The following is a 21,338-nucleotide window of genomic DNA, read 5'->3' on the forward strand; positions in this document are numbered from 1 at the left end:
TAAATGACAGTCAGCCTAGCACAAATTTCAAAGGGCCTGAGCCCAAAAGCATTGTGTCAGCAAGCAATAGCCATGTGATCCAACTATCAACCTTACCCCACCCTCCTGCTTACCTCAGACAGTAGTCAGAATGAGGGAGTCATACATACAAACAGTGATAGGATGGATAGCCCCTTGCCCTCCTTGACAATCACGAGGATACATGCTATTGAAGCATGACTGAGATTAAGATTGGGACAGAAGGTCTCTCCCTCCCTCTTTTGTGTTTTTTTAATCCTGTCCTATAGCCTAGAATGGGATCTATATTCTTCAACCCATAACAATGCACGGGATCTACTCTGACCTAAGATTAAACTATTTTTTGCAGGGGATGGGGGAAGGAAAATGTTCAGCCCTGGAAATCCATAGTAATAATTTTGCATTTTGATGATTTACAATATAAAAGTTGCTCATTCCAAATTATAATTTTTATTTCAAATCCACTGAAGCATAAAATTGGCCCCACTATAAAAAAAGTAAGAACAACAGAACAGTTACACAGAATTATGCAGCAAATTAATTCAGTTTTATAAATGAAAGGACTACTTAATGGCTATCTTTTTTTTTTACTTAAAATAAAAAGGTCCACTAAGTCAACTACTGATGAATAAAATCAGCAGAGGGCACTGTTTGACTACTTTCCATGGAATAGGACCCTCACATTATTTCAAAGTACTGAAGGCGTTGGAGGAGTAACTGAAAATCTGATGTTGATATAACTTGAATATTTACATCAGTAATGTCAATTAAGGTTTAATAGCAAATCAAATATTTGAGAAGAAGGAGGTTTCAGGACATAATTTACTTTCTGAAAAGAACTCACTATGGCTACATTTCATGAACAGTGGCATTTATTGTCTTTATTTAAATGAAAAATGTTTCAACATTAAATTAGATGTTGCACCTCTTCCCTTTAATAAAAATAACAGTTTCATCACATTGAAAATTCACCATTCAAAACTGCGTTAACTATCAAAACAGAAAAATCAAAATTGCAGACAAAGCTACTCAGTTAAATTACTCAAATATGCAAGATCTCAAGTATCTGAATTCTATACATTTAGAGAATTAAAAGCTTAGCCAAAGGACAGTAGTACTGTAGTACTCCTCCTTGACTCAGTGCATCCGAAGTGTCAGGCTTCTGAAATTCTTTTGTCAGTTCATCTCATCTTCTGGTGCACTATATCATTACATACAAAATTAAATGTCAGAGAGGATAAAAATAACAAAAGTTAACCTTAATACTAGTGTATGCTGTCTTTAATCCCCTCAGGTGACACTGGCATCAATACTGTTACATTCCTACAATCATTTAGCCCAGAAAAAGCCCTGACCAAAAATCCTTTATATTTATTTTTCAGTTGGGAGAGTAGACTCAGTTACTTGATTTCCAGGCCTGTATTTTAAAATCCCAATATATTCATACTGTCTTCTCATAGTATATTATCTAATTAATAGGGAAAATTCTAAAGGAAATGTAACAATAGCAACTGCTGAAGGTTAAGAGTTAGCGTGGTTTATTGGCTTGAGATTCTACCTCAGTCTAGGTATGTATTTTGGAGCTAATACTTGTTATGATTAATATTTCTTCCTTGCATATTAGATTGTTGAAGACAATATGAAAGAACAAAATGACATCTCAATTGCTCAGCAAATTGAATATCTTAACTTTTCAACCTGCAGTGCTTATATTGGGTTTTTTTAAAATAAATTATTTGTGCTTAAATTTTTCTTCCTTTTACACTTCCTCTATCTCACCGTCTATTTCCTTCATATCAGGTTTCCATGCTACCAGCTGTGACTCAACCTTTTATCACAAGGAGTTTGGATTTCAACTACGAAGTAGCAGCATAAGAAAATACATTAGCAGTTAGCATTTTGAAAACAGTTTCTCAAAAGATGGAATTGTTTAATTATTAGAGCTTGCCAATGGCTGAAGATAACTGAATAACCTTACTGTCACATGACATCCTGTCTTGTAGTACTCCCTGGTGGCAAGACTCAGCATTGCAATATTCGTCCTCGCGTTCTTGATAAGGACTTCAAACTCCCTATTTCAATAACACCTTTTTCCATGTTCATGTATTAAAACACACACAAGGCTTCCAAGTCCAAAGAAAACATCCTCAGAGTCCAAACCCGAAAATGTCCATCAGACTTGAAGTCATAGAGGATCTTCTGCCACTACCAAGGCTCCTTTTCCATGATCACCTTCAACAATGGTCTCACTACGTCCATAAAAAAACAATGGACACTCTTTCCTGGACAACCCTTCTGCAAGTTCTTTGTCCCTATTTCCTGGGTACTGGAAACATTCTTCCTTGCTCTTTCAGCCAAGCACTGCCTCCAGGGCTTTCTCTCTTGAGGCCCCGGCAGGTTCCCACGGCCTCCTGTGCCCCAGCAGACTCTGGCAGCCTCTTCCAGGGACTTCCCTGCTGCTCTTGCTTCCCCCATCTTGATGACAGCCCTGCTTTTCATAGGGAACACCTGTTTCCCCCTCAGCTGCATCTGATTAATGAACAGAGCTGGCTGGCCCCAAGCCTCTGGTCCTTAAAAGGGCAGACCACTCTGTTACACCTATCTTACCATCTGAAATAGTCCTTAAGTATTCCCCTTATAGTACATGTAGGTAATTCTGTTAATACTGAGGTAACAGTATCTATTTACCTAAGTGTATGTTTATACTACATACTACATTGTCGTAGCTATGTTGGCATAACCCCATAGCGTAGACGCAGCCTACACCGATAGAAGAAGTTTTCCCATCAGTGTAGCTACATCATCTACCCAAATAGTGGCAGTCACATCGACAAACATTTTTCCATTGACATAGCTGCCTATCTGATGGGAGTCAGGTCAGCAGAGCTACATTGATCAGGAGTGTGGATTTTTCACACCTTGATCCATTTAGCTATGTCGACCTAACTTTTAAGTGCAGACCATGCCTCATGGTAAAGGCCAATTACCTTCAACAGAATTAAATATCATTTTTGTTAACTGAGAAGTGAAAGTATATTAGCAAACTGGAAATTGCTGCATGAAAACAAATAATCCAAGGTCTAGATTTTAATATCAGATACACAGAGGTCATCAGCACATACCTCAAAAAACAGTAGTATTGTGCTTCTGAAAAAAACATATGCCACATCTAAATATTCAGTAATGAGTGCAAAGACTCTGAACTGGAAAAAAAAAAAAAGGAGGACTTGTGGCACCTTAGAGACTAACAAATTTATTTGAGCATAAGCTTTTGTGAGCTACAGCTCACTTCATCGGATGCATTCAGTGGAAAATACAATGGGGAGATTTATATACACAGAGAACATGAAACAATGGGTCTCAGTTACCATACACACTGTAACGAGAGTGATCACTTAAGGTGAGCTATTACCAGCAGGAGAGTGCGGGGGGGGGGGGGTGGGGGGGGTGGACCTTTTGTAGTGATAATCAAGTGGGCCATTTCCAGCAGTTGATAAGAACATCTGAGGAACGAGGAGGGGGGGGGGAAATAAACATGGGGAAATAGTTTTCTTTGTGTAATAACCCATCCACTCCCAGTCTTTATTCAAGCTTAAATTAATTGTATCCAGTTTGCAAATTAAATTAATTGAATTAACAGTGTGTATGGTAACACACATTGTTTCATGTTCTCTATGTATATAAATCTCCCCACTGTATTTTCCACTGAATGCATCCGATGAAGTGAGCTGTAGCTCTCGAAAGCTCATGCTCAAATAAATTTGTTAGTCTCTAAGGTGCCACAAGTACTCCTTTTCTTTTTGAGGATATAGACTAACACGGCTGCTACTCTGAAACCTGAACTGAAAATGAAGCCTTAAATTTGTGCCAGACTTCCCTACAGACTCGTAGCGGTATTACAACAAATTAGCATACCTTCACAAGACTATTGCCCAATTCTATGAAATTAAGTCAATGGGAGTTAAGGATACTCAGTATCTTACAGGATAAGATGTTATCCATTAATATTTGTTACACTTCCAAGCAGAAATCATATACTAGGATAGAAATGCACCTTTCCAGTTACTTACTTAACGAACTTGTCCACATGAGACATGGAAGCTTCATAGTTTTTTCCACCAAACTCTTGACAGTGTAAAGCCATAAAGTGTGGCTTGTGTGTATGTACAATCTGAAATAAATGAACATAAGTTACAAATATTAGCAAAGCTATATCCACAACTATTAAAATATGGCATATATGAAGTAAGACTAAATATGTAATGTTTAATTAATAGGATTTCTTTCAGCTAATGCCTGTTAGATACAAAGCCAAACAACTGGCAGAATTATCAAAATATTGGAAATGATCTTTGTAAATGTATAACTTTACTAGCTTCAGAATACAAGATACAGTAGAACCTCAGAGTTACGAACTGACCAATCAACCACACACCTCATTGGAACAGGAAATATGCAATGAGAGAGCAAAGACAAAAAAAAAGTGAATACTGTACAGTACTGGGTTAAATGTAAACTGCTTAAAAAAAGGGAAAGTTAAAAAAAGATTTTGCAAGGTAAGGAATCTGTTTCTGTGCCTATTTCATTTAAATTAAGATGGTTAAAAGCATCATTCTTCTTCCGCATTGTAAAGTTTCAAAGCTGTGTTAAATGACTGTTCAGCTGTAAACTTTTAAAAGAACCACCCATTACGTTTTGTTCAGAGTTACAAACATTTCAGTGTTACGAACAGCCTCCATTCCTGAGGTTTTCATAACTCTGAGGTTCTACTGTACTGACTTTAAATTTCAAAAAGACTTAAGTTAATATTTACTTTCCAGAAAATACAATTTTGTAGCCCTTGTCCCCAGACATACAAGCATATGCATCATCTCATCCACCTAGCTGCAGCACAGCAGGTATTTTCAATATATGTCTGTCTAGTTAGGTGCTTATATGGCCCCAATCACTATAGAACATGAGTAGCTTCTAACTGACCAATATAATTGCCCACACAGCACATACTAATCTACCCTCAGTGAGCACCAGTTAGCTTTGCACATTGTCAGCATTCATTTAAAAATTAAGCAATGTGTACAGAGCAGACATGGAAATCTGCATTTTTGCAGACACATTTAAGATTGGACTTTGAACCTGAAACAATCACACTTTTCTCTCAGAAGGCTCAAAAACCAGAAGACACAATATTTTTTTAAAGTCCAATAATTTATTTTAAAAACATCATGATTAAGCTGATCTCATTGCAATTTGGGGCTTGATTTTTGAATGCATGGATTTGGCAAAACTGGGAGAAATGGGAAGATTTTATCTCTATATCCATAGGCGTTTCTATTTTTCAACCAAGCTGAAGAAAAATATAGGAGCAAAGGAGTTTAAATAAAAAAATTCAAGAGTGAACAAGTGCTCACAGTACTGAACTGCAAAAAGAAAATTAACAAAATATGTGCTTTATTGTTGGTCTGAGGTTTTTTATACTCTATTAGCTTTAAAAAAAAAATCCAATGCTAGAAATGCAATTGGTTATTAGCCAATACTGAAAGACAAAAGGCTTTGGAAAACATGCTAAACACAAAGTATTTTTGCTGAGAAAGACTAATAATGGTGAATTCATCCAGATTCAGAACTTACTATCCTATAAAAGACTTTTGTGAAGATGGTGGCAGACCAACTTCAGCAACGTGTGACACACAAAAGCTCCTTCAGGCTTCAGACCTGACCATGACATGGCTAATCACAACAGTTGACTGTCTCCCTCGGGGAAATAGTCAGAGGACATATATGCCTCCTAACCTGGCTCAGTCTTACACCACTTTCATCAAAAGGTGTTTTTGACAACTGCAGGAGTTGGCAGGGGCACAGCAAATAACCTTACTATGGTTCCGCTCATTCTTTTCTGCGCCTCCTACCCAAGCGCTCCAAGATGTGGGATACTATACTCTGTTGGAAGGTAGGTACATTGGCCACATTCTTCCTGTACCTGAGATACAACGCCTCATGGAATTCCCGTGAGGGGGCATGCCACTGTCAATTGACTGCTGGCAGAACTACTGGGGGGAAATCTCTAACTAGTCTAGGCTCAGGTTATGTTAATAGCTATAACAGGGTTCAAAAAAGAACTAGATAAATTTATGGAGGCGAGGTCCACCAATGGCTATTAGCCAGCATGGACAGGGATAGCGTCCCTAGCCTCTGCCAGAAGCTGAGAATGGGCAACAGGGGATGGATCACTTGATGATTACCTGTTCTGTTCATTCCCTCTGGGGCACCTGGCATTGGCCACTGTTGGAAAACAGGATACTGGGCTAGATGGACCTTTGGTCTGATCCAGTATGGCTGTTCTTATGTTCTAATTCTCCATCCCTAAGTACCACATACACTAATCTGGAATAAAGGAACTCAGTAGCATTCACAAGTTATCTAGAAGCACTGAGACTTTAAAACACATCCTTTTTATTTTCAGCAGCCATTCTTTCACTATATATTATTGGAATTTCCTGGTGAATATAGATTAGCTATCAGAAATAACCAGTGGTTTAGCAACTTAATGGTGATCTGTAATCTTGACAAAATTGCATTACTCTAAATTGGTAACCAGAGGTCTGACCTCCTTGTCCAGCAGAGTGCAAAACAATTAGGATTTGTGAACTGAACGGTTAAGGCCACACTATTAATTGAGTCATTTTTGTCAGCTATACCGTGCAAGTAACATTGTGTTTAGCACAATACACAGTACCAACAATGACACTGAACAAAAAACATTTCTATCACATTTGTAAGATGATACTGCAGTTCCTGCAAAAGCAGGCAATGAAATCAATTATTTTATAACTGTCTAACTCCCAAAAGTTAAACCAATATTTTTAATTTAATATTTTAACCTGTTTTGAGTAAAAATACTTTAGTAAAGTTAAAATATACAAAACTACAGGGTTCTAATACGGTCTAGACCACCCTGCCCAGGGGCATAACTTGGGAGAAGGGAATAAAAGGGAAATCTCTGCAAAGATACCCTCACAGAGCTCCTCCCTCTATTGTTACATCAGAGAAGGTAGGATCTGGATCCTGTGGAAAAGACTATGGGACTTGCTGCTAAATTTGATAGCTTCCCAGTTCACAGAGATCTGTCCGAGGCCAGAGGGCCATCCATGCAGTGGCTATAAACTTTTACATCAGCTCTGGCCTCTGGCATGATGGAAGAGAGACTACCACCTCAGACTGTAATTTCTTTTTCAGGGAATCTATATGGCTAGAAAGAAGGGGAACTGTGTGTCCTCCTCAGCCCCACTCCCACCCAACCCACTACGTCCCGCAAGTTGCCCAATCTGCATCTCTGGATCATGAAGGCCCCTCTGCACGGTATGGGGTAGAGAGGACACTGCAATGTGGACACCGCTGGCCCTCTTTCCACCAAACCTCCACGTATAGATTTCGATGCAGGTATGACAGAAGAACAAGTTAGACAAACACCTTTCAGGGATGGTCTAGATAATACTTAGTCCTGCCAGGAATTCAGGGGACTGGACTAGATGACCTATCGAGGTCCCTTCCAGTCCTATATTTCTAAGATCTGGGCCAGAACATTTATTTGGCATGTCTAAGAACAAAATTTCAGAGCCCCACCATTCACTTAAACACAATTTCTTCTCCAGTCTACTGCCTTCTCCATTAATTATTTTGTGCATTATTCTACCTAACAAAAAGTCCAGAAACAAATGGTGAATTAGAGAAGCATGTTCTCTACTCACAAAACTTGACTGTTCAGCCGCCTGAAGTTTAAATTTTGGGGGCTGTAATGGCCCCCAAATTCTCTGCCCACTTTCTGTCCTTCTGTAATACCCACCCCTGCCTACCCAGCCTGCCAACTCCAAGGGAGAAAATGTGCAAACTCCACACTTAAAGCATAACTACAGATTTTGGGTGTTCATTTGTTAATCACATATGCTTTCACACAGGTGGGGAATCCAGGAGCCAAAGACAGTAATACTTAAATTTCAGTAACCGAATACCAACTGCTTTAGATTAGTGCCTCAGATTTCAATTATCTATCACTTCGTTCCTGCACCTAAAAACTTATAGGTAGAATTGATCTTTTGAGCAGCAAATATGCTATTCTAGGTCAGTTACTAAGTAAGAGGTCCCCAAACTGTGGGCTGCATGGAGGAATGTTGGGGGGCGGGGGTGTGGCTGGGACCCACAGGGGGTGGAGAGGGAGTTCCACCCAGCTCCGCTCCTGGCCTCGGCTCCGGCTGCTGGCCCCACACCCGGAACCCAAGGCTCCGGCCACTGGCCCCATGCCCAGGGCCCCAGCTGGCAGCCGAGGCTTCACCACAACCCTTTGCCCCCTTACCTCGCCTGTGTCCCCCCACTCCGGAGACACGGCCCTGCTCCCAGCCGCAGCTTCACAGGGAGGGGAGGTGTGGACAGGGATAAGGGGGAGCACCAGGTAAAAAGTTCGGGGACCACTGTCCTAAGTGAATGGAAACCTGATTCTTTAAAGGAGAATAGTATCTCACTAATATAACTATGGTTTCCTTCCAAGTTATTTCATTAATTCACATAGCAATGAAATGGAGAAAAGAGAAAAAGATTGTTAAAAAATGGCCTTGGTTCAAAAGCACTATACTATAACTTATGACTAAAATGCAAACATCACCAGTCTCTTTCTCATCAGCATAGTCACCTTGAAAGTGATCTGGTTGAATCTGCAATAATCCTGAGCAGAATTTCTTGTAACTAGTCAAGCACCCTTATACTAAACTGTATGTAGGACATTGCACTGATGTAACATGTTTTTCTTTAAATGGTTTCTATACTTTAATCCCATGTTAAAACACTTTTGTACAGGATAGTAGTATGCATAAGTGAAAAATGAGTAGTTATTGAGTGGACTTCAAATATGTGTTAGAAAGATGTATACTGCTCCAATCTATAAATGGTAGCATTTTCCAATGTGCAAAGTTCCATTGCAAGTCAATAGGACTTAGGCACCTAAATGCTTTTTTAAATCCCACAAAAAATGGGTATTTTAAAAGAAGTTATATGGCCTGATTCTGTTTTTACACCAGTTTTATCTCACTGACTTCAACAAAGTTGCTCCTAAATTACACCACTGCAAGTGATAAATCATATTGAAAGATAAAGAGAGGTGAAATTAAAAGAAAGATTTTGGTCTTGCCTTGTAAACTGATTTTGTGTATGGGAGGCTCGCAGTCTGGAAGAGGCTGTTCCTACTTGTTTCCTATATAGAAGAGGTGCCCTGCGCCTTCCAGATTTTAGGGAGCAAAGACCATAAAGGGATCACAGAAACATAATTTCTGCAAACGAACTACAATAATTTTACAGCAAACAAATGTCTAAACTTACATGATTTACTTAAGCAAAACTATCAGAAGGGTAGAGTGCATGCACCTCATCACATGTTTTTAAAATCACACTATGTTTAGAAATAAAATTACATAGCACATGACAAACAAAAAACACTAAACTTCTGACTATAAATGTCTTCTGCCTACATTGCAATTATGTGTGTTCTTCCCTGCAGCTCTTTTGCTGGCAATCACACTACAAACTGCAATTAAGTTAGCATTTAGCACTAAGCTAAATTTAGTTTTAAAAAAGATATATGACTCTTAAATTAGCCATTGCCATGAACTGGATGTAAAATTAAGTTCTTGGACATGGCGTTGAGCTTTTAAGGATTCGCACCTACCAAGCTGATGTCTCTGTAGATGGTTTATTCTACAAAGTCCACTGTCTGTTTGATCTTTCTCAAATTTAGTGATAACCCACACATTTGGATAAGCAGAGTATTGACAATTAAAATCCCAGCACAGAAACAGTTTATAAAAAAGCGTCCGGAGTAGGGTCCCTTTTTACTGGGCATTCCGGTTGAAAATCGGATGCCTGGCAACCCTAGTCGAGAGCAAAAATAATTCTGCTATTCTTAACAGCCATAGTTATTTAGCTTAAATAAAAAGTATTCAGAGATTTAGTATTGCTGTTTTTCATTATTTTGTACATTAGGTATACTGTTTAATACACTACATTTTTAAAAATAGCACAGAAAATGTAATGCTTCATTAATATTTGAATTAGATAAAGCAATAAAGTTCCTGCACCAAGTCAAATATGCAGCACCTGGAAATTTACTCGTTTTAGATAAACACTCACTAATAACATGGCTTATTTTTTTTTGTCTTTGTGGCCTTTGTTCAAACTGAACATATCCAGTGCTACTAAAACATTGTCTATTGAACAATAAAAGGTTTTTGTGATGGAGAGCACTCTGGACTTGGTGTTTTGGGGTACACATTAAAATCTGTCTACACAACCTGCATTTATGGTCTGTCTTTTGTGAAATAATTTAAGATGGACAAATCTAAAAAAAACAGAGTTACATTTAAGTTTTTTAGAAAAATAGTCATAATATAAAGTTATTTTACATGCTCTGGTGCACACAGGCTGACTACATAGCATATTTAGAATTCTGAATACACATTTATTATTTCTATTTCAGTAGCATCCAAAGGTCCCAGTAATGTTGAGGCCATTTTGTTAGGTGTTGTATAAACACACAGCAAGAGAATGACTTGGCTTCATAGAGCATACTATCTTACTAAAAGTCAGAGTGAATAAATTAATAGTCCTCTCTGCATCCTGGACACCAGGGAGCTGGGGGCTCTCCACCTGGGACTCCATGCTCCCTGCTGCTGATTCACAGTGAGACTTGGCAGTTTTCATAGCCCACTCTCTTAGAAGAGAGAGAGAGAGAGGCTCTTGTCCTACACAGGTGGTGAAGGGCAGTAGAAATGTCCAGGGGATGGATAAGGCTACTGTTAAAATGTCTAATTTCAACAGATCACAATGAAGAAGGATCACATAATATACAGGTTTTCTTTTTTTCACACTTACTCCTGTTGCTGAAATCCTACAAATCTGATTTCACAAGGGACAGAAAATAAACAGTTGCAGTTACACTTCCAGTTATGTAAATAAACCTTGACTAGCTTTATTTTATTGTAAGTCTTAAAATCTGTTTCTTCCTTTACCAGAGTACTAAGGAAAAATACGCATCTATGAAGACACACACTGCCACTTAAACTGAAGACAGAAAAACAAAAGCCTTTATTTCTGATTGTGACAACTAAGTTTCCTTGCCATAAATCAGGATCAGAGGCGATGCCCTAAATTTAAACTGAATTTAAAATACAATAGCTTGTCCATAGACAAGAGAGAAATTGAAGTCCCAACCAACTTTCCGTATACTGCTTTCCACTATACCAATATAACTCAATAGCATGAATTGAATTCCAGTACAAAATGTAAAACAGTGAATCAGCTCTACAGCTGAACAAGTCAGTCATTCTGGGAAAGGTGGCATTATCATCTCTTTTAAAATAATTCATTACAGAAAAGTGCCAGTCAGATACTAATGAGTTAATCAATAAGCAGATTTTTATCAGCAACAGACAGTATGTCACTTCCAAGTGATATTATTAGTGACAGTATTTTAATCTGTCCTCAAGCCATGAGCAGCAGGTCAAGATCCATTCATTGTTTATCTATGGCAGTCAACCCATTAAAGGAACAGCCAATATCAGTCAAACCAACAGTAAGAGCAGAGCAGATATTAGTGGAGCCGGTGGGCTCAGCAATGCTTAAAGCACAAAACTAAGTAGTGCTCGCAGTTTTAAAACACAACAGCTTCCACACACTAATACTGCATGTTATTAATAGGCCGCCACAGGAATATAAAATAAAATCAGTTCCAATCTAAATTAGAATTAACACAGCAAAGGAGGATGACACAAAAAGGGAATAACAAATGTTCTCTTCCCATACATGATAGACCTCACTACAGTTTATTTAGACCACAAATTGGCATTAGTGAGTTAACTGTATGCATTAAAAAGATCATATTAATAAATGCTATAGATCACTCAGTTCTCTCTCAATCGTAATGAGATTTTGAAGTAGAGATGAGCCTAAAGAAAACCCCAGGCAAAAAGACATGTGAACTTTGTAAGGGGTACATTCAGAATCTGAACCCAGATCCAACTTTTTATAGAAGCAAAGAGATGTAGGGCTGGAAGGGACCTCGTGAACCTAGACAATCCCTGACAGGTGTTTGTCCAACCAGTTCTTAAAAACCTCCAATGAGGAGGATTCCTCAGGCTCCCTTGGAAGTCTATTTCAGAGCTTAACTGCCTTATAGATAGAAAGTTTTTCCTAATATCTAACCTAAATCTCCCTTGCTGCAGTTTAAGCCCATTACTACTTCTTCTACCTTCCGTGGACATTGTGAGCAATTGATTACGGTCCTCTTTTATAACAGCCCTTAACCATATTTTGAAGAGTGTTATTACATTCCCCTTTCATTTTTTTTTCTCCAAGACTAAACATGCCCAGTTTTTTTCAACATTTCCTCACAGGTTAGGGTTTCTAATTCTTCCATCATTTTTGTGGCTGTCCTCTGGAGTCTCTTCAGTTTGTCCATAGCTTTCCTAAAGTGTGGGCCCAGAACTGGTCACAGCATTCCAGCCAAAGCCTCACCAATGCCAAGTACATCGGGTCGCCAGGTGTCCAGTTTTGGACCGATCGAAAAGGGACCCTGGCAGCTCCAGTCATCACTGCTGACTGGGCCATTAAAAGTCTGGTCAGCGGCGCGGGGCGGCTCAGTCAGGCTCCTGGCCTGCCTTGGCTCCACGCACTGACCCCACCCCAAGCACTAGCTTCGCAGCTCCCATTAGCTGTGGTTCCCAGCCAATGGGAGCTGCGGGGACAGCGCCTGTGGACAGGGCAGTGCATAGATCCACCTGGCCGGGCCTCGACAAAGAAGCCGGAGTGGGGACATGCCGCTGGTTCCAGGAGCTGCTTGAGGTAAGCACCACCCATAGCCTGTACCCCTGATCCCCCTCCCATGCCCCAACCCCCTGCCCCAGCCCTGATCCCCCTCCCACCCTCCGAACCCCTCGGTCCCAGCCCCACCCCAGAGTCTGCACCCCCAGCTGGAGCTCTCACCCCCTCCCGTATCCCCCCCCGAGCCAGCCCCGTGAAAATGAGCAAGTGAGTGAGGAAGGTGGTGAGAGCAAGCAAGGTGGTGAGAGCAAGCAACAGAGGGAGTAGGGATGGAGTGAGCAGAGGGCAGGGCCTCGGAGGAGGGGCAGGACAGGGGGCCGAGCAAGGGTGTTCAGTTTTTTGCAAGTATAAGGTTGGCAACCCTACAAGTACAGTGGGATAATTACCCCCAGTGTCTTACATACAACACTCCTGTTAACACAGCGCAGAATCATATTATCCTTTTTTGCAACTACATCACATTGTTGACTTGGAGTCATCCACAAATTTTATGAGCATACTCTTCACTCTATCAAAGTCATTAATGAAAATACTGAATAGTACCTGACCCCAGACTGACCCCTGCAGGACCCCCTAGAAACACCTTCCCAGTTTGACAGCGACCCACTGAGTATTGTCTTTCAACCAGTTGTGCACCCACCTTATAGTAATTTCATCGAGACCACATTTTCCTAGTTTGTTTACGAAACTGTCAAGTATGGCTGTGTCAAAAGCATTACTAAAATTAAGGTGCATCATGTGTACTGCTTCCCACATCTACTAGGCCAGTAGAAGGAAATTGGGTTGGTTCGGCATGATTTATTCTTGACAAATCCACGCTGGCTATTCCTTATAACCCTATTATTCTTCAGATGCTTACAAATTGATTGTTTAATGATTTGTTCCAATATATTTCCAGGTATCAAAGTTAGGCAGACTGATCTATAATTCTCCGGGTCCTCTTTGTTCCCATTTTTAAAAATAGATACTATGTTTGCCTTTCTCAGTCTTCTGGGACCTCACCTATTCCCCAGGAGTTCTCAAAGATAATTGCTAATGGTTCCAAGATTGCTTCAGCTAGTTCCTTAAGTATCCTAGGACGAATTCCATCAAACCTTGCTGACTTAAATATATCTAACTTATCTAAACATTCTTTTACCTTTCCTTTCCCTATTTTGGCTTGCACTCCTTCCCCTTGTTAATATTAATTATGTTGAGTATGTGGTCACTATTAACCTCTTTGGTGAAGGTTGAAGCAAAATGGGCATTAACACCTCAGCCTTCTTGATGTCATCTGTTTTTAGCTTTCCTTTTCTGCTTAGTAGAAGACCAACAACTTTCTTTTCCTCCTAATGTATTTAAAGAACCTCCTCTTGTTGCTTTTTATGTCTCTTCCTAGATATAACTCATTTTGTGCCTTAGACTTTCTGATTTTGTTTCTGCATGCTTGTGCTATTCTTGTGTACTCTTTAGGAATTTGTCCATGTTTCCACTTTCTATATGATTCTTTTTTTTTATTTTCAGGATACAGTACTGTATTAGAGTTCATAATGGAGCCATATTGGCCTCTTACTATTCTTCCTATCTTTCCTTTACATCGGGATAGTTGGTAATTGTGCCTTTAATACTGTCTCCTTGAGAAATTGCCGGCTCTCCTGAACTCCTTTTTCCTTTAGATTTACCTACCAGTTCCCAGAGTTTGGTAAAGTCTGCTTTTCTGAAGTCATAGTCCTTATTCTGCTACTCTCACTCCTTCATTTCCTTAGAATCATGAAATCTATCATTTCCTGGCTAATTTCACTCAAATTGCCTTCCATCTTCAGATTCACTAACAATTCCTCTCTGTTGCTCAGAATGAAGACTAAAATGGCTGTTCCCCTGCGTAATTCCTCCACTTTCTGAAACAAAAAGTTGTCCCCAACACACTCCAAAAAACAACTGGAAATTTTGTGTTTTGCCATATTACTTTTCCAAGAGACATCTGGGTAGTTAAAGTCCCCCACTACTACCAGGAACTGTGTTTTGGATATTTCTGTTATTTATCTTCAATAGCTTGGAGATAAATTTTTAACCAAATAAAGCAAACTTGTAAATAAAATCCCACATTCATAATAGAACTCATTTGTGATCTCTAGCAACACGTTGTCTCATGTTTCAGAGCGGTAGCTGTGTTAGTCTGTATCACATTGTCTCATGTATTGTTTCAAATGAATTTTAGATAACAGATACTGATCTTATCCATTTAGATAGCTGTATGAAATTACCATAATTAGAAAACAATTACAACTACTTTATCTTGTAAAGCAAACACATATATCTTACAATGAAAAGAAACATATTTAGCAACTGATTATTGCTAAATTGATAATAAACACAGAGTAAAAAATGCCATTTAAAAATTTTTAATTGATATAAATGTTTTCTTCATTATAACCTCCCTTTAATTATCTAGCTAATAACCATTAATAAGCTAGTAAAATACAAGTAAGATAAGATTTTTAAATGTGTTCCAGAGACCTGCATCATGTTTGACATGTAACCCCTCACATGCAGGAAGAATGAGTAAAAGAGCAATCTTTTGAATCGATCACAATGACATTAGTGAAATGTTGTATGCTCTATAATGTACTAAGTATAAGCATTTGCTGTCTGACATTCACCCCACTTAGGCATGGGAAACATTCTTCCAGTTCATAATCTGATCTTTGAGGGATTAAAATGATAGCAAATATGAAGCTTAATACCTAAAATATGTTACATCTTTTAATGAGTGAACAGTATAGTATGAGTGTATAGTATCGAAGAGAGTTGGCTCAAAAAGTATTATTTACTAAAATTCCTTCCAAGTTAACCTATAAATCTCAGCTAGGAGCACACTGACTCTGCTTCATTACCTTTTATTAGTTTTCCATTATAATATATGAACAATTTCTTCATTATAATGAATAATGAACATTTCAGGGTTTAAAATTCATAGAAGTTAAGGCTAAATGCCATTTAACGATATAGATGGCCCAATAATCCCTATACCTGTATTGTTAATAGCTTAGTATTTTAGCAAAAGACATCTCAAAGGCCTATTCTGAACTCAGATTGGTGCACTTCACTGAAGTCAAGGGAAATTTAGTGGTGTAAAGGTGGTGTAAATGAGTTCCGAATCAGGACGCCAGTTTCTGAAATAGGCGTAGTTGAGCATAATGTTCTTATCACACAAATCTTTTTATAAATTATTAGTGCTGGTCAAAATTCTTTGCATAAAAAGTTGTAAAATTTTCTGTAAGAGGATGCCAATTTTCACAAATTTTGATTGGAAAATTTCAGCATTGTTAAAATACTTCATTTTGATGTGTGTTTTGTTTCAGTTTTTGGAAACCAAATAATTTTAGTTTTCCCATTCAGTTTTGGTATTTAACACACTATTTTTTCTCAAACAAAACAAAAACTAAAATAACCTCCTGCCACTGTTTCTCCCAATTGGAAAATGGAGGGTTAGGGAAGGAAAAACTGTGAGAAAGTGAGGGAAACCCATTTTTCATACCTTCTTCCTGTTTTTCTAACTTCTTCCAGCTAGAAAACAGCCAGAAAGTAGGTGTCCCCCCCACCCCACACACACACACACACACACACACTTTCTTAATTTTTGTAAACAAGCTTTCTACTTTACCCTTTTATAGAACTTGTGTTCCCAGTTAAGGCAACAAGTCTATCACAGATTCCGTGATTTTTTTGTGACCTCTGCAACTTCAGGGCCTCAGCTGTCAGCCCCCTACAAGGTGGGGCGGGGGGGTAGTCTAGTAGTTGGTTACTTTCCATGCAGGACCCCATGTACTCTGCTGCACAAAATGGTACCAAATTTCACAACAAGCAGAATGATGTCCCTAGCCTCTGTTTGCCAGAAGCAGGGAATGGGCGACAGGGGATGGATCACTTGATTTCCTGCTCTGTTCAATCCCTCTGAAGCAGCTGCCACCGGCCACTGTGGGCAGACAGGATACTGAGCTAGATGGAGCTTTGGTCTGACCCAGTATGGCCTTTCTTGTATTCTTATGTTCTAAACAATCTTAAATTCTACCTCAGTAACTCTTGGCATTGTGAAATACTCTTAATTCACATCTCTCCACGCTTCTCACAATCATCCTCATAATCATGGCTGAAAGTAGTCATTGACAAAATTCATCAGTGATTTTTTTTTTTTTTTTTAACAATGGTGAGTGTACTTCAACCTACACGTATATTGTGGTGATATGCATATCATGTTAAAGACAGAAGTGTCACTTTTATGTTCTTTATTACCATAGTAGCTGAGAACTTCACTATTATTAGTGTATTAACTCTCACAACATCCCAGATAGAAAAATCTTTTATCCCCATTTTACCAATGGGAAATTAAGGCACAGAGAGACTAACTTCTTTGCACAAGATCACACAGGGGGTCTGTGGCAGAGCAGGGACTTGAACCTGAGTCTCCCAATAACTGTCTAGTGCCCTAAGCAAGTTATTTGGGAAATCTCAAAAACCTTTGTACCTCTCTCTGACATCATGTATTATCTCACTCTACACAACACACATATACAAAATATGTATTATACAATACACAAATATGGGACTTTAATTGTATTACGATGTGTAACATACACAATACAGTTGCCCCTCAAAACTGAGATTCTTTTTAATAAGAAAAAGTAGTAATTAGTTTTACTGCAGCCTTAAACATTTTAAAATGCGTACAATTTATTTTACATAATATTACCTATTTTTCACAGATAGTCTTAAAGTATTTAAACCATTACAATTTCAATTGGCTCCTAGAAGTTTTTTTATATGTATTTCCACACTTGTTTTTTTGCCAAAAAGTAGTACTCTACAAGAGGGTGTCTCACCTCTTTGACAAGGCTATTTTCCCACTCTTGCTAAGTAAGGTGAAGGACTGCAAATACAATAAGGAATTCTGGCAATCATTCTGTTGTTCAATATATTGTAATGGCTTATTTCTGGAGAAGAGAATGTATAATTCATTGCCTGATATACTGTCCATCTTCACAAGTAATAGGCAATGTTAAAAACTAAAACATATTGTGATCGTTTTCAAAATCTAAAAGTAATCTATTTATGTACCATACACTAACATATAGTCAGAACCAGCAATAAGAAAAAAAGGAGATACTTATATTGGGCTCAATACCCAAAATATGAAAGTCTTGCATAATCTTGTAATATCAGATCCCATTTGCTTTCCCTAACAAGCAAGCTCTCTGACATCTCATGTGGGTAAAGTAAACGTGATTTGGTCCTAAGATTTCTAGCCTCAGTCTAGGGAACTGGGTATATTCAGAATATGGGGTATAAATACCATTTCAAGCAATGATTCAGCAAATTCAGGGTGATTTAAATGCAACTCACTCTGAGTAGTCACAAATTTAAAACGGGAAATGGCGACATGGTTTTGAAAAGCATGTTTCTCTGACACCTCCCCCGTTCACTGGACTCAAACACATATTTTTTAAAAATTCAAGTCTCTTTATTTAGAAATGATAATGACATGCCACTTAAATTATTGTCTGTTAGAAATGGCATGCCAAGTCACAGCTTGTTGCTGTATCATAACAGCACCAAAGAGACAGTCTATGTGGGCAACACATTTTCTTACTACTGTATACACAGGATACCACAAGTTTCCATGATGTCACTAACAGAGCTGGCTGCAGGCTCATGTATGATAAAAGAGCAGATTTTTTTCCTATTCAGCCAGCCAGGCTGCCCTCAAGTCTTTTCCACTTGAACTGAAGTCATTGAACCAAATAAATCTTAAGTGAAGCTATACCTTAGAGAAACATTCAGCTCTACCTTAAAGAAAATCCAAGAACACCTAGGTTCTGTTACATTTATAAAGTAGAAAGCTATTTTCGTCTTCACTTGGGGAATCTGGAGCTCAATTCAAAGGTCCATCTGAAAAAAGCCCAATTTTAAACATTTAAGGCTTGTCGATTTTTGTAATTAAATCCTTCCGCTTAAGTCTTCCGTTGAAAGTAAGGATTAGATCTACTGTAATTAGATCAAATTATTAAAGAAGGAACTTTCTGAGATGCTTTTCTTTGTCTTTCCCCCCCAAAATTAAATGTACATGCTGTGCTGCACAGAAGAGAAACTAATTGCACATGCGACAATGTTAATTTGACCTCTAGATTTTAGGCAAGCATTTTTATTTTGTTTTGTAATACAAATAAAAGTTCTAATTAGTCTCAAACATATTAAGCAGTATGGTCACCTGTTAGATGGATCAGAAAACATTTTACCTCTAAAGATTTTATTTCTTTTATGCTGACTAACAAGTTCTGCCATATCCTTGATTACCAAGAAATTTTCTAAAATTACTACACATTTCCAAGGGATCATTTTGTAAATACTGATCCAGTGCAGATGGAGAAGTCCACATCTGATTAACACGAAGCATTTCTTCCAGACACGTGGGGCCCATATAACAGGGTTCCTCAGTTGTGCTTCTGGCACTTACCACATTCCTCCTATTTTTCTCTTGCTCATACCTGTTAAGTCTGCAAAATTGGAAAACTGGACATTTTGTGCATGTGATGACATAGCCTAATTTGCATATCAATAAATACTCTACCTCATTTACATACTTCCAAGGTAAACAAATTGTTCAAGTTTCTTGCTCCTCTAACACGTCAAATCTATTATTTCTCCCCATCCTTCTGACTTGGCTCTCCCTTAAGTTTGCCACACACATCTTTCTCCTTGCTCCCAATTCCCTACATAAGGTGACCAGATAGCAAGTGTGAAAAATTGGTACACTTTTTTTTCTGGGGGGTGGGGGGGGGGATAGGGGGCGGGAGTGGGGACTAGTTGCATATAGAAGACAAAGCCTCTAATATTGGTACGTCTGGTCACCCTGTGCCTACATCACCTCTTTCCATTTTCATGTCCTCCCCCTTTCTCCCCTCTACTCATGTTCCACTATCTCTAACTCCCCACTTTCCTTCTCTGGAGTTTGCCCCAACTCTTCAATTCTCCCACTGGAATTTCACCCCCTCTCTGTTTTAGCTCCCAATACATTCCCCTCCTCCATTATGTCTGGTTCTGCAGATTCCCTTCCTTTAAGTTTCTGCATCCATGCACTCTCTCAAGCTTACCACCTGCTCAGAGCATAATCCACAACATATCCTCAGCCAGAGATACGGCTAAAGCAAGGTTCTACACCAGTGTTTTTCAAACTGTTCACCTTGTTAGGATCTCATTGAATTATGCCTCATTATCAGAACGTCTCTATTTTATTTACTTTTCCACCCTGACCACATGTTCCACTCTATGAAATGTGTGGTACAACATATACTGGCTTGCAAGAAAAATTTCAAAAGTATCTTTGTCTATTTTGAGTCTGTTCAGCTGTGTAAACTGCATTCTCTTTAAACACTAAAAACTAGAGTTAATCTTGTGATCCTTGAGACCCCCTGCAACAACTCTATACATCATTACATGTCTACATCACTGCTTTCTAATGAATGAACAATTATGCAATATACTTTAGCAGAATGTCATGTGAAACATTCCAAACAGAAGTAAAAAATATTGCACAGTGGTAAGTAACAAAACCTGGAACACCACCAGTGAGCCGCTGCCTATGGTATTACTGAGGCTAAATGGGTTGCTGTACTGCATCAAATGACTGCAGTCTCTGTTACAATATACTGACTTTGCTTCACACACAGCTCATTTAGGTGGTAGAGTCTTACTAAATGGTTGACTGCCATGAAAATATTGCGTCATACGCAATAGTTTCAGAACACCCTTTCAGAATACACTTTGTGACATCATAATCATCCCACTCGTATCACCTAGTTCAACACTTCAAGTGCAAAACACAGTTAGAAGACACTGCAGAATAAGTTGTTATACAAGACAGTATATACAGTATATCTGCCAGCAGATCGAGGGATGTGATCGTTCCCCTCTATTCAACATTGGTGAGGCCTCATCTGGAGTACTGTGTCCAGTTTTGGGCCCCACACTACAAGAAGGATGTGGATAAATTGGAGAGAGTCCAGCAAAGGGCAACAAAAATGATTAGGGGACTGGAACACATGAGTTATGAGGAGAGGCTGAGGGAACTGGGATTGTTTAGTCTATGGAAGAGAAGAATGAGGGGGGATTTGATAGCTGCTTTTAACTACCTGAAAGGTGGATCCAAAGAGGATTGATCTAGACTATTCTCAGTGACAGCAGATGACAGGACAAGGAGTAATGGTCTCAAGTTGCAGTGGGGGAGGTTTAGGTTGGATATTAGGAAAAACTTTTTCACTAGGAGGGTGGTGAAACACTGGAATGTGTTACCTAGGAAGGTGGTGGAATCCCCTTCCTTAGAAGTTTTAAGGTCAGGCTTGACAAAGCCCTGGCTGGGATGATTTAGTTGGGATTGGTCCTGCTCTGGGCAGGGGGTTGGACTAGATGGCTTCCAGAGGTCCCTTCCA

The 21,338-nt window shown here is 38.9% G+C and overlaps 1 protein-coding gene across 4 annotated transcripts in view; it reads right to left on the bottom strand.

Annotated features, from left to right (window-relative positions):
- INPP5A (inositol polyphosphate-5-phosphatase A) overlaps positions 1-21,338 on the bottom strand; it is a 429,845-nt gene that overhangs the window by 274,088 nt on the left and 134,419 nt on the right. For all 4 annotated transcript variants that reach the window (XM_073353963.1, XM_078853839.1, XM_078853838.1 and 1 more), the window contains one exon: positions 4,089-4,189. In XM_073353963.1, the coding sequence (XP_073210064.1) occupies positions 4,089-4,189 (101 nt within the window). The remainder of the gene's footprint in view (positions 1-4,088; positions 4,190-21,338) is intronic.

Source organism: Lepidochelys kempii, chromosome 7 (assembly GCF_965140285.1).
Source record: "Lepidochelys kempii isolate rLepKem1 chromosome 7, rLepKem1.hap1, whole genome shotgun sequence".
Taxonomy (NCBI): Eukaryota; Metazoa; Chordata; order Testudines; family Cheloniidae; genus Lepidochelys; species Lepidochelys kempii.